Raw genomic sequence first — 13,415 nt, forward strand, 5'->3', positions numbered from 1 at the left:
CTCTCACTTATTTTCAAAGCTGACAAATGAAGAGGATAAAGAGTAGGGTGGGGGGCAGCGGCGGAGGGGGGTGGGGGGCGAGATACAGAGCTGATTAGATTAGAGAAACATGCTGGACTTAACACTCTCCTAATGAGCACTACAAAGGATTCAAGCTGTGTCTCTGGGGGTTCGTGAGGGATGTTACGCATGATACAGCAGGGAGAAGTGTTCAAGTATATGTGCGCCTCAGCGTATGTGCACATGTGTGTAAAACTCACAAAGGTGAAGTAGAGGTTGCCTAGGGACTTCCCTGTCCCCTCTCTGTAACTGTGGAAGCCTGTTTAATTACCGTCAAAGGCAGATAAAATTGGTCTCTCTCTTGAAGAGAGAGTCTTGAAAGAATTTGTTTTTGGGGCATTTTTTTTGGGAGGTGATGTGTGAGCAGGGAGGTTCTGTGTATGTTTATCTAAGGGTAAGGTTGTCCAGTGGCTTGTGGACAATGATATGACTGCCAGGACTGTAGACAGTCAGAAATGTCTCTCTGTTACCATTTTCAAACTTCACTATTTCATAGTCGCCCAGGAGATGCACAGTTCAAAATGTCAGTGTGAAAACATCCTCTTAGACCCTGTAAGACAATAAATAAATATCACGACAAATTCCTCCATTCATCCAGTTTTGTAAACATATCTGAGTCCAGGTCACACTGAAAGCCGTTGGTCCGTCTCCTTGAGGAGAATCCCAAGAATGGTATATGTACTCTGCCTAGTATTTTGCCCTGGGGTCTCCTCTAAGTTGTATGTGCCTGGAAAACCTCTAAAGGGAGACATCCAGGAGGCATCCTCAAGGCACCAGTATACTCCATCAGAAGTGCTTCTTTGAACAGCTTCAAACACCCTTTCTCCCCACACCCTTCCAATGCTGGAATTTTGGGGAATTGCAAACTAACAGTTTCTGTAATTTTCCAAAACAGACTATGCAACATTCACACCCACTTCATGCAGTATTAGCCAGGTGTTTGGAGGTGATACATTTGGCAGGATTTGAATCTCTATTTTCAATTATTTTACACAACTACTTCTGCCATTTTTCATGTAAACAACCTACAAGTACATGAAAGTCTTGAAGAAGAGATGGTCTAGACGTGAAGTAGCTCCACTTTGATGTCTAAGTCCAACTACTCTTTCAGTCATTACCCAAATCTCATGACCATATGTGATACTGATGAGGTTTTATGAATGCTAAAGTTTTTTGGGTTTTTTATATATATACCACAATCCTGTTTTGAGTCCTTTAACATTGGTTATCTGAGTCATATCCGATACACATTGAAATAACAGCTGGAGACCACTAAATTTGGCACACCTTATTCTATACAAGCTACTTGATACAAATACTGAAGCTCCTGGTTCAAAAGAATGAAAGATTAACTGGGAGAATGCGACTCTTGAAACTGACATGATATGATCCACTAGAGAGAAGACATATCACTCCATTGGAAGTCTTGAGATTACGGAAAATTTTCAGTTCACTTGTGTGGTGTTACAGAGTGGGGCTTTTTCCCTCACGCAAGATCTTTGGCCGAGCAGACACTGGGTTGCAGAGAGAGAGAGAGAGCACTTTAACCAGATAAGTTTAAATTAGGCCTGTTACTCATGGAATGAACCTTATTTAACAACAGCTAATACCTGCCTGCGGAAGATTCTGTTACCACCATCTAAATGCTGCACTGTGGAGCCAGCTGTTGTAAAGGAGAACCGCACTGCTAAACTAGTATGTGGGCAAAACAGTAAAGACAGGTTCAGATTTTGACTGGCTTTATTTTAGCCAATACGATTCCTTAAAGTATCCCAGGATCACTCTGGTACCGTTACTTAAGATCAGCTCGGGAAATTTCTAGTTCTATAGTGACAGTTTAGTTCATAGTACTTTAATTTAATCGCTCAAATAATTGATCCAGCGTACTGTAACGTAGCTAGGTTGCGTGTGTGAAAGCTTGTAGGATACATTTAATATGACTTCATCCTAGCTTCCACCTTGTCAGAAACTGTAGGCCATTGCCACGTCAGCACGACCTGTCAGTGCCAGTACGTGCTTGAGTTAGTCACAAATGTAGAGGTCCCCACACATTGAAAGTTGTTTAAATGCAGAAAAATGTATGCGACAGCAAGACCCCACGCACTGAGGCCTCAACAGCCAGTCTTCAGAGGAAATTGAGGAAGTGCTTATAGTGTTGGACAGGCTCAACGGGAACCTGCCAAAGTCTCCTGTCAAGGTTTGAGAATCACAGTGTTACAATCTCATTAAATGAACAAAGCCTTTCAGTCAGAGCTCCAAAGAGAGCAGAGAGCAGCCTTGTGTTTTTACTTCTATATACCCTACTCAGTACATATATTGCTTTTTCCAAAAGAGGAAAGCAGGGTAAGAAGATGTATGAATAAAATGTAGTTTATATAAAATGTTTCACAACCTTTCATTATTTGCTGATTGTGCATGAGTAATAATTCTTATTTAGGAAATTAACCTATCTGCAGCCATCCTTAGTACTCTTTTTGGCATAATCTTGACCTACTTTATGGAAATTGGTTTACAAATCCTCTACTCCCCCTTGTATCCTACCCTCTGCCAAGCAAGTAGTCATTTGCACAGTGTTGTATGGCACTATTACCAGTGATTAAGGAGAAGTGAAGGAGGACATGCTAACTGACAGATGTAACCAGAAGTATGAAATATATTTTACAGTGAATAAGCAGTCCAGACATTCCAACTGCAGCAGGACATATGTAAACAAACCTACAAATGTTAAACTGTCTGCTGCCTTAATGGAGTCATGCCTGTAGCCACTCCCCATTAATCTAAAGCAAGGGGTCTCAAATGTAGATTGATGGGGTACTGTATGAGGATTAGTTTGCGCTGTGCTGTGCTGAGGGATGATTCATGGATATTTCCACATTAGTGGATGGTTGTAGTTGAGGGCAGGCAGCTGGAGGTGTGAGGAAGCAGAAGGCAGCGCAGTGTCCCTGCCACTGTGTTTGGCTACCAGTGCCATTTTTTTTCACATTCATTTATCCAAAGAGAGTAAAGTGCGGCTACATGTTCTCGTTAAGCCCCACCTTGCTTCACACTCACTCGATTACACACATTCACACTCGGATGGTGTCAAGCATAAAAACCTTTTTTTTTTATTTTTACCGACCAGCTCCACTGGAGCAGTTGACAAGGTCAGGAGCCTTGCTAAAGGGCACATTGATGGTGGTTTTTGAATACTTGGAGAAACTTACCTTCTAGAAATAAACCCAAAAACCATTCTCCACTTGTGAATAGATTGTTAAGATCCAATTGTCTCTAACAACAGGGTTAGTTGTGAGCTACCAGCTGCAACAATTGCCTCAGCATTTCAAATGACAACCTTTGAGCCCCTTACTCTCCATCCCAGCTTCATTAGTGCGGCTGCCTTTGTTTGTATATCATTGTGGCAGCGGTCAAATATTGTGATTGTGGAATAATGAGTCCACATTGTTGTGGCCTCAGCTGTCAGCGTTTTCATCAAGACTCAGCTTCAAACTGTCAGCTCACCAGAGACCAAACTAGATGTTCAGTTTTTTTTTGCTGCACTGCATATCGCCCTCTTGAAACCATTTCTCAAACTACTTATCTATTCATTAATGTTGATACGAAAAGTGAGAGAGTTTCACTTTTCACAGCGCAAAAATAGTTTCTTAGAACAAAATGAAGGAAATTAATTTGTAAGGAATATTACATGTATCCTTACCATTATTGTAAATCCTTCATGATGTTCCACTAGCATACTCAAAATGCATTTTAGGGACTTTACTGTTGTGCATGGATTTTGTAATGTCTTTGTGCACAAAACACTTGGCAGCCATTGCATAAATGTATTAACACACTCCAAGGTGTCCCAATTTTGTAAGTTATCGCTTACATATTTCATGCCCCAGTATTTTATGCCCCACATATTGACCATTAGATTAGACTTGCTAGAGCTGCACTGGCAGCTTAACTATTTATTAACAAGATTTACCCTCAGGTGTCATCAGCCGATGTTAGACTAGCCAATTAGATGCAATACTTCTTGACACTGTTGACTGCAGTGAACATTTTATAGTACTAATCTTTTTCTTGTACAAATACTACCTGTTATTCATGAGGAAATGATTACACTGCATATAATTACACAGAAGTAGTTACTCTCCCTGAAAGACTTGCAGTAATATGGTGTCAGACACAATCTGTTTTACATAACAAAAAGAGCCTTTGTGTCTCTTTGTATTTTGAGTGCATGTTTGTGAGTTGTATTGACAATTTGAAGTCTGACAGGCTACCTTAATGATAGAAGATAGACAGGTGAAGACGACATTTACCTTTTATCTGGTCGCGTTTTAAACTCTGCATTCTCTCACTCTGTCGTGCACAAGATGTTCTCTCGGAAAAAGGCTCTTATATAATGAGTCCTATCCAAATATCCAAGGAAACGTTTGCTTCAAAAGTAGGCCAGTAAAATAATTACTCAGACGAATAAAGAGGGAAAAGAAATAAGAGAGGAGACGATGGAGAGGAAGGGATAACTTAAGAGCAGTGTCTGATAGGTTTGTTTAATATACATCCTGAATTATAAATAGATCTGAGTCTCACACATTCTCTGCCCATTACCTAGACTGGAACTGAATTCATTTAGCTCAAAAATTTCCCTCCTTTTTGTACGCCTCTCCTTTCACTGAACTCCCGGCTTAATAGCACAGTACTACTGATTTTAACACAACAAACAAATGAACACATTGTAAAGATCTTGTAAAAACCAATAGTCTCATGCATCATGGACCAGTGAATGTGACAAGATGTGGCCGGCGCTCGGCTCAGCAGAAAAGGTTGGGTTTGCCTCGTGCATCGGGGAGGCTTCCACCAGAACACTACTCATCGTGTCAGTAACCATGGTGATATGAAGTCGAGCTGTACAGAGCATTGATCATTCTCTGCGCTGTCATCATTATCATCCAAATAATCCCCCTTCCCTTAGGCGACACTCGCCTGTAGTACCCTTCACACTCTCAATCTGACAGTTTTCATCAACAGTCATATATATTTCTCTGTCTGACTCATTTTAGTCCAGGTAAGATGTTATTATCAATAATAATCAAGCATTGATTTTTCTGATCCAAGTCAGTATTGTTTTGTCTTTTTATGCGGACGTCTGTAACCACCACATATTTTATCACAAGGACACAGAGCCATCTTTCACACTGTGACAGTGAGTTCCCTTGTTTTCCCCCCAGACACTCCATTCAGGCAAGGTCAGGAGCAAGACCTGAAGTCAGCCTTGAAGGGGACAGATCCCTCCATCCCACTGGTATTTGTCAGCGGGAACCATGATCTGGGCAACACTCCCACCCCCAGGACAGTGGAGCAGTATTGCAGCGCTTGGGGGAATGACTATTTCAGTTTCTGGGTGAGCAGACACCTACATTTTCGTGGTAGAAGTAGTAGTAATTGCTGTAGTATTGGCATAGCAAGTAGTAGTGGCTGTAGTGAAGACGGCTTATTATGACCATGGGCCCTGGGCACCAAATGCTGCTTGCCTTGCGCAGAGGGTATGTGCAAAGCAAGTGACCAAGTGACCTACACACACCAGGCATTATGTTGCAGTTATGCTGATTATTTTGATATGTGTGTTTGGTATTTTGGTTAGGTTTTTCCAGCTGCACAACTTAAAGGAATTACTATGGGAAAAATAATAAATGTAGGAAATATATACATACATTATGGTATAAAAATAATGATTTTTTTAAATTGTTGTTATTAAATGAATGATGTGTAGATAACTAACATCTAGCACATCACTCTGTCTCCTGTTTCTACTGTTGTCTCAGGTGGGTGGAGTCTTCTGCCTGGTTCTGAACTCCCAATTGTTCTATGATGCCTCGGCCTGCCCTCAGCTGAAGGAGGCCCAGGAGACGTGGCTGGAGGAGCAGCTGAGCAGAGCCTCCTCCTCAACGGTAGAATAGCATCTATGACATGATTCTATTTTTATCTGATTTATGAACACGTTTCAGCAAGATAATGTCTTCCTTTGCTGTGTGTGGAAGTTTGGACAATTGCTGCCGTCTGCAGCCATTTGACACATAAATTGAGTTTTTTCATTGGAGGTTGGTGGTCATGAACCCATCGCTCATATATATCTCTGTTCAGGAAACCAAACCCAAACACGTCCTGGTGTTCCAGCACATTCCTCTGTACCTAAAGACCCCCGATGAGGAGGATGACTACTTCAACCTGCAAAGGGGAGTCAGACAAAACCTGCTGGACAGGTTCAAGAAGGCAGGTAAGAGAACAGGGAGGCACACATTATGCACTTTTACCTCTATTTACTGTTTGTATGCAGACCAACTTAAAGTGACTGGCCTGGTTTGTGTCCAGTGTTTTGTTCAAGGGCACTTTAACATGACGTACAGTACGTGTTGTCTCTTCTAACTACTAGGTCTTGTCAATCCAGATTTGTGTATGTATGTTTGTATGAGTTTTAACTTTGAGTTAAAAGTCACAAAAGAGATAAACTTTTATTGTTAAACAGCTTCCTGTTGTAAAAAAAACCCCTAAAATATCATTAGTATGTTCTGTAATGATGGATTTAGGCCACTTGTGAAATGGTCTTAATACTTCTTAGCCAATATTCCTATTAAACCTGTTCATTTCTAGCATATCTAACTTAAGCACAGTTAAGATCCCAACCCAGAGGATTAATATGCCATTAGCCAGAACCACAGGAGCAGCTCCTTGCACACACAGCCACACACACACACACACACGATGAAGGCGTAATTGAATCAATTAATTAATTCAGTCCCTATAAGAAGAATAATTCCATAATCAAAATCCATTGTTGTCGGCTTATAAGAGTCTGATACAAGGGTATCAGGCAGGGAAATTCTAACAAGGACAATACGTCTTAAAGAAAGCAGTGACTCAACACACACACACACACACACACACACACACACTATCTGGCCATTTCTGCACAACTGATTGACAGGACTGCTCATACGGACTTGTGCTGTGCTTCTCAATCATGCATCAAGGTGACTGGCGGGGGATGGTATTAATTTCATTATCCAACCATTATACCAGCATGTATTTAACCATGTTGGCCTGTTTTGGTCTGATGACCCTTCTCTCTCATAATTGATTGCTCCTCTAAGGGAACACTGGTTAAAGATTTAAAGGGCAATCCATACAGGCTTTTTATATGCAGGAAAGGAGGGTATTACTGTATGTGCAGAACATGTAATGCACAAGTGTCCTTTCTCATCTACACTCTTGTTCACACATGTCCTGCCGGCAATTATAAATTCAGACTACATACTGGGCATGTTCTCTGTGAACTATATACATACATGTACTGTGCATAGTACACGTAAGTACAATATATGGAACACTTCCGATTACAGAAGGGAAAGGATGTGATTTTATGCTGCCTGTGATTTATCTACAAGCTGTCATATTTTACTCATCACATTCATGCACCCTCTCTGTCCAGTCCTGTTCCATACATAACAATGGGCCCGGGCAAAATGTCAAGCTCTGTCTCAAGAATTTATCTAGAAATGTCTCTATTTATACTGCGCAGATGGAGAATTCCAATGTTACTGTGAAGTTAACCTTCATTTTGTCATGTTTAGAAAGATTCATAGCCATTCAGATCATAGGAAATCTATAAAGAGTGAGGAAAAGCCTGAAGTTTAAAATTACAACTGAAAGATGAGTATGAATTATGTGGGTATTTTAACATCTAAGTCTAGAATTGCTATATTCTAATAAAACATTTTAATGTTAATTGTCTACGCTAATGCATTATCAGCTTCATCATAAATATTAACAAAAGGGTTATATATTTTTACATAATGTACCCATGTTGCATTAAAAAAAAATAAGCAGATACCTTATTACCAGTACCAGAAGTTATTTGTGTATAAAACTTCATGAAACACAGATTTGTATGTGAGCCACAAAATGAAGGCACTGTAGGAACATGCATGAAGTTTCCTGCAGGGCAAGGTATCGCCTGGTTAAAAATATCCCAATGGACAGACTCCAGTCTTTTTAGAGGAGAAAATAATGGAAACAAGCGAGAAATTGCAGAAAACTGTTATTTACTGCATATTGAAGAACAAAAGAGCGCCAGGGAAAGTGTGCTGTTTGTCTTCCTGTCTGTGCGGGCTGTGTTCTCTCTCATCCGTGGTAAATTATGTCTCTTCTGGACATTGGCTGGATTGGCTATGGTAATTTTTTTCCCCTCTTTAAATTGCGTTATTCACGCATCATCTCCGTCCCATGTTGGTCTGTCCTCACCGCTCCACCCTGTGATCCAGATGTGCTCTTGTACTCTGGAGATCATTACTGTCATTACAGTAAAGGGCAGCATCATTAACCTCTCTCTCACACACACACACACACACACACACACACACGTCCATTCAGGAACAGTTGAGCATTGGCACAGATTAAGCAGTTTTTCCGCACTGAGATTTACATTACAGTAAGCACTCTTATCTATGTTTGTGCAGCGAGTTTACAGTTGAAGGATTGCATGTTTTATTGTGTAAAAAGAAGATCCCTTAATGAAACCCTGGAAAGCTCTTTATGACATCCTAAGAGTGTTTCTTGACGTTATTCAAACACTCTTAAAGGATATTCTTCTCAAAGTTTTAAAGTTCTTATTGGCTCTTTTTTTTAGCAAAGAGGAACAGCAGTTTGGCAAGAACAAAGAGGTAAAATTGGATGGCTTTCCTCGTTCTTTGTTTAGTAATGGTAATTTTTTAAGAAAGTGTATGGAATCACTAGATGTTATACAAATGTGTCTTTGGCATCCAATCAATCCTCGTAAGTAAGCGCACACTGCTAAGGTGTCTTTTTGTGGTGTCAGTTGACTTACAGCAGCTGGGGATTTGGCTCAGCATTTGAGAGGTTGTAACTACTGCTGTTGGGTGTCTGCAGCAGTTTTCTATGCATGATATATTCTGCAGTAAGTATCTATATGTTATCTCAGCAGCACAGCCGTGCATGGGGAAAGGTGTGACACCAATTAGTCTTCCCGTGGCTCATCAGAGCGAGTGGTTCCACCCTGGGAACTGTTGACTGCGATCCAACTCATATTAATGATACACCGTCTCTGTGTGATGACCCCCTCTCGGGCAAGTAAAGTATCGTGCAATCCCTTTTTAATTGCACAAGCAATTACTATGATGTCTGATTTGACAGTGATTTGGTTGATATTAAATCTTGCCTTTAATTGTGCGCTTGCATCATGTGTTTAATATCTTTTGAGATTATACCAAGCCCCTGATTAGAAAAGGACATGTTTCGAATGCACAAATAAGTCTGATTTATGGGTTGCTTTGCTGTTATGACAACCCCGTAAACAAAACAGGACAACTTGTTTTCACTTCATTTGTGGTATACTACTTGGTAGATGACTGTTCAGTCAGTACAGTCAGTTTATTGGTAAGCCCTAAAAACCCTGGAGGAACTTCTTTACTCTTTTTATGGTTGCTTCTGTGCTGCCTCATCACTGTCATACCCGTAATCATAGTAAATATGCTCTCCATAGTTCTCCAGTTTTTCAGTGCATAAATGCAACTCAGCCAGCATTAGCAAAAATTGTAGGTTGCTTGCTTGTTGAGGATGTTGAATTTTGCAGGTTTTTCCGCACATCCAAATTCTTTTAAGACAAAATTTTACTCCCGTCACTGGGAACCAGTGTCTTCTTTCCGAGAGGCGAGTGAAACTGCAGAAATCCCAGTAGTGCTCTCAGCCTCTCCTCTCCTCATAGATGGTAGTACAGTAATTAGATTCCTTCGCCCTTCTCCTCCTCCTCCTCCTCCTCCTCCTCCTCCTCCAAGGTTTTTATCCTACATTCAGGATACCGTCAGCACACATACCGTACAAACAAGGACGAACGAACGTGTGCACAGATACACACTTCCATGCTGTCTCCAAATCCTGTTATGTTTGGGGAAAAACAAAAACAAGAGTGCAGCTGAGAAATTCATTGGAATTCCCAACATTGCTAGTGGCTGTAGAGTTGTACATACAGTAGCTAATTAGAGGCGAAGATAAGCCGTGTGCTGCTCTGCATAGTCTCTCCGTCTGTCCTTCTCCGTCTCTCACACTTTCTCTCTTTCTTGCCGCTGGTTGTCTTTATCAGCAAGGGTCCTACTCTGTTCAAAAGCGAAGGCACATTTATCACCCACTGGGGATTCGATAAGAGGCCACGGTTAAGCCTTTAACCCCATTGTTTTAATGATGAGACTGAATAATGCTTTTGCTTTTTCTGTATCTCATTCTCTAATTCTCTCTTTTTCTTTGTCTCAGTCCCTCTTTCTAACGCAACCAAAGGTGGGGCTTGGTGGGGATGTTTTACTGGGCATTCAGACTCAAAACTGGGGCTGCGTTCATGGGGGCGTTTTGTTCAGGAACCGAGATGATGCGATCCAGGAAGGCCAGTTTTAGTAATGGATTCATGAGTTTAAAGGCTTATCAGATGCTGAAACAGTATCCAAGGGTTTACAATACTATGAAGATGGATTTTAGACCTTTGGTAAATAATATAGATACCCCGTTAAAAGGCAAAAGTTTCAACCAGCTTTGTATTATGACAATGTGGATAGTGTATGCAAATGAAGAATGTTTAATTTCCCTCCATGTTGCCTGCACCCAGAGCTTTTTAGCCTATTTTGCCTCTCTCGATCTGAACCAAAACATTAAAGCTGCAGGCTGTAAAACCAAAACAATGATTTTCTTGGCACAGTCGGGTGATGATTCTCAATGGGTTTGTCACTATGAGCAACCCTTTTAACATTACACAAAGGAATTTATTCTATGTTAATATAAAAATATTGATTGATGCAGCAAAGATTACATTCAGTATTATGTTTTGAGAGCAGAGATAAACCTTAAACCTTCTTCTTCATCTGTCTGTCCAATAATGTGAGTAAAACTTGGTTATGCAGGTCTTGATTTGATTATCGTGAAGCATCAGCACTAGTATGCACGTATGAATATTCTATTCCATTTCTGCCAATAGATCCTCCAAAATGTTACACACTGTACCTTAAATTACACTGAGTAAATTGTTTTAATATTAGAATATTGCAGTCTATTTAAATATAGTCATTATTAAATTGTAGTTTCACTTCTGAGCTGATGCAAGTTCTCTGACTCATTCAAAAATGTTCTGCCATCGTTTGCAGTTCTGTCGTTAGTTACCCACAGCTACATCACATCTCACCTCCGCTCGCCTCACACTTCCTCCCCTACTGCGTACCAGACCTGAGTGGGTGACCTACACTCAGTACAGTGCCTGAACACCTCCTGTGTGGAGGGGGACTGAAGCTGTTACAATTAAAAAGAAACTTTTAACTCCAGGCTTTTTGAGGATCCTCCCCAGGTTGGGGCCCTGAGTTCCACTACCCCCCCCCCCCCGGNNCCCACTACCATGCCCATGTACATCTCTGCATCTTAACAGTTTCTAGACCTGACGTACTTGAGAAACATGGGGATCATAGCTTGGTAAATTCAGGATGATTAGGTATGACGTTGGGAACCAAATGGCCAAAAGGCATGCATGCTCTCTGAGGGATAGATGACATGCTGACTACTTTCATTTCCCAGCTCCCTTTGTTATTGTGTGTGTGTGTGTGTTTATGTGTGTGTGTTACTGGAGGACATAGGAAGGGGATGCTGCGTGGTGACTGATGGCTGAGAGTGATTTATGGAGAGCTGGGGCTGCAAGATGCCTCACCACGCTACATCATTTTGTATCCTTCTGTCATGCAAATTATCAACAGCCACCATTTCATGATGAATTATTTCCCAGACCTGCACTTTAATGACAACCGCCCTTCAATACAAGCGCACACGTTGCATGTTCACTCCTACGCAGCCCATTCTCACAGATGTGCAGATGACAGCTTTGTTCAAAACCACATTAAGTTTGTGTCAAAGAGAGAGATGGAGAAAAGGAGGAAAGGTCTGCAGGAAAATGACTTCTCCTAGAGGTAATCATGGTTAGGGGGGAGGTTTAGTGGCAAGATAGGAACTTAGCTCGTAATTAGCAAATCCAATCAGTGACCAAGAGATGAAAGGGAGATGATGGGGAGTAGGAAGGGACACAAGGGGAGGGCATATTGAAGGAAGGAGCACAAACATCAAACATAACCAGATGTGGACAGATGTTTCTTTACTTCCTTTATTCCTTTATTTTGCAGTTTACAACAGCGGCCACTATTAGCATTTAAATAGTAAAGGTGTTTTAGAATATTCAAACATATCCACCAATTAAGGCGAACACAGTTCAAATGACTGCAGCATATAAAAATCATAATGTAAACAAAACACAGTCGCATAGCGAAAGGGACTCCTCTCCTCCTTTCTGTGGATTTTTCTGCAACCCTGACCAGAATTCAATTTGACTCTGGGTAATTTTCCTCCATTAGCATTTAATATGTTTTCATCACTCTGACTGCTTACTCTGGGTATTTTCTGAGCTCGCAGACAACCCCCCTCCTTCCCTCCCTCTCCCCTTCCCACCTCTGTCTGTCAAAGCAAAGGCCAGTCCCCAGATGGGAGTCTTTATCACAAAGAAAAGCACAAAAGAACCAGCACTGTTTCAAGGCTGACAGGTAAATGGGATTTCCGCAGAGACCGAGACAAGACGTGAAATTATCAGCACAGAGAGTGCATGTTTTTGCGAGGGCACCCATTCAGCAAGGAAAGAGAAACGGAAGAATGCAGCAAAGCATTGCGAAGAGACAAAAATGAGTTGAAATTGGACTTAACAATCCTCTACTGTATGCAATACTGCTATTTAACACTCTCTGAACATGTACTGTGCTTCCTGTGTATGTATAGCTCAGTGGGTAAAGCGAGACACTTACACTTAGCACGATTATATGGTTCTTTTTCTATATGGCTGAATGGGTTTAGTATGGTATTGTCAGTTGAAGGAGAAGGATTTTATTTTTTATGTCGCCCAATGGCTAAAGCCATGACACAAACATTACCGCAGTTAAGGGCTTAAGTCCCACCAGGCAACCCACACTGATTGTACTGCGAAGACACTTTGGAAAACAATATACAGAGTATACGGTATTTGATTGAAGTGAAGCAAAGTGCAATGAGTTGTATATTGTATCTCCTCATTGTCAAATCAAGGTAATTTTCCCAGAAGGGTGCCAGTTATCATTATCCTGGAGGCAGTGGTAGCCTAGAGCAGTGCATGCAAGACTACAAGATCTTAAGTTTTCATTCCAGCAGAGAACTACAGCAAATGTTCAGTTATGAGTTGCCATTTCTGGTTGAAGGTGGGCACATCGTTTCATAATAGAGAGTACCTGCTTATTGCTATCCCTTTAAACACCCAG

At 41.1% G+C, this 13,415-nt stretch overlaps 1 protein-coding gene across 1 annotated transcript in view; it reads left to right on the forward strand.

The window, feature by feature from the left end:
• The window catches only part of cpped1 (calcineurin-like phosphoesterase domain containing 1), a 32,364-nt gene that overhangs the window by 9,190 nt on the left and 9,759 nt on the right, over positions 1–13,415 (forward strand). Inside the window, exons 3-5 of the mRNA XM_035659641.1 lie at positions 5,274–5,446; positions 5,868–5,993; positions 6,187–6,319. Of these exons, the coding sequence (XP_035515534.1) occupies positions 5,274–5,446; positions 5,868–5,993; positions 6,187–6,319 (432 nt within the window). The remainder of the gene's footprint in view (positions 1–5,273; positions 5,447–5,867; positions 5,994–6,186; positions 6,320–13,415) is intronic.

The sequence above is a fragment of the Morone saxatilis genome, unplaced genomic scaffold (genome assembly GCF_004916995.1).
Source record: "Morone saxatilis isolate NCDOM2014 unplaced genomic scaffold, NCSU_SB_2.0 Contig1, whole genome shotgun sequence".
NCBI classification, from domain to species: Eukaryota; Metazoa; Chordata; class Actinopteri; family Moronidae; genus Morone; species Morone saxatilis.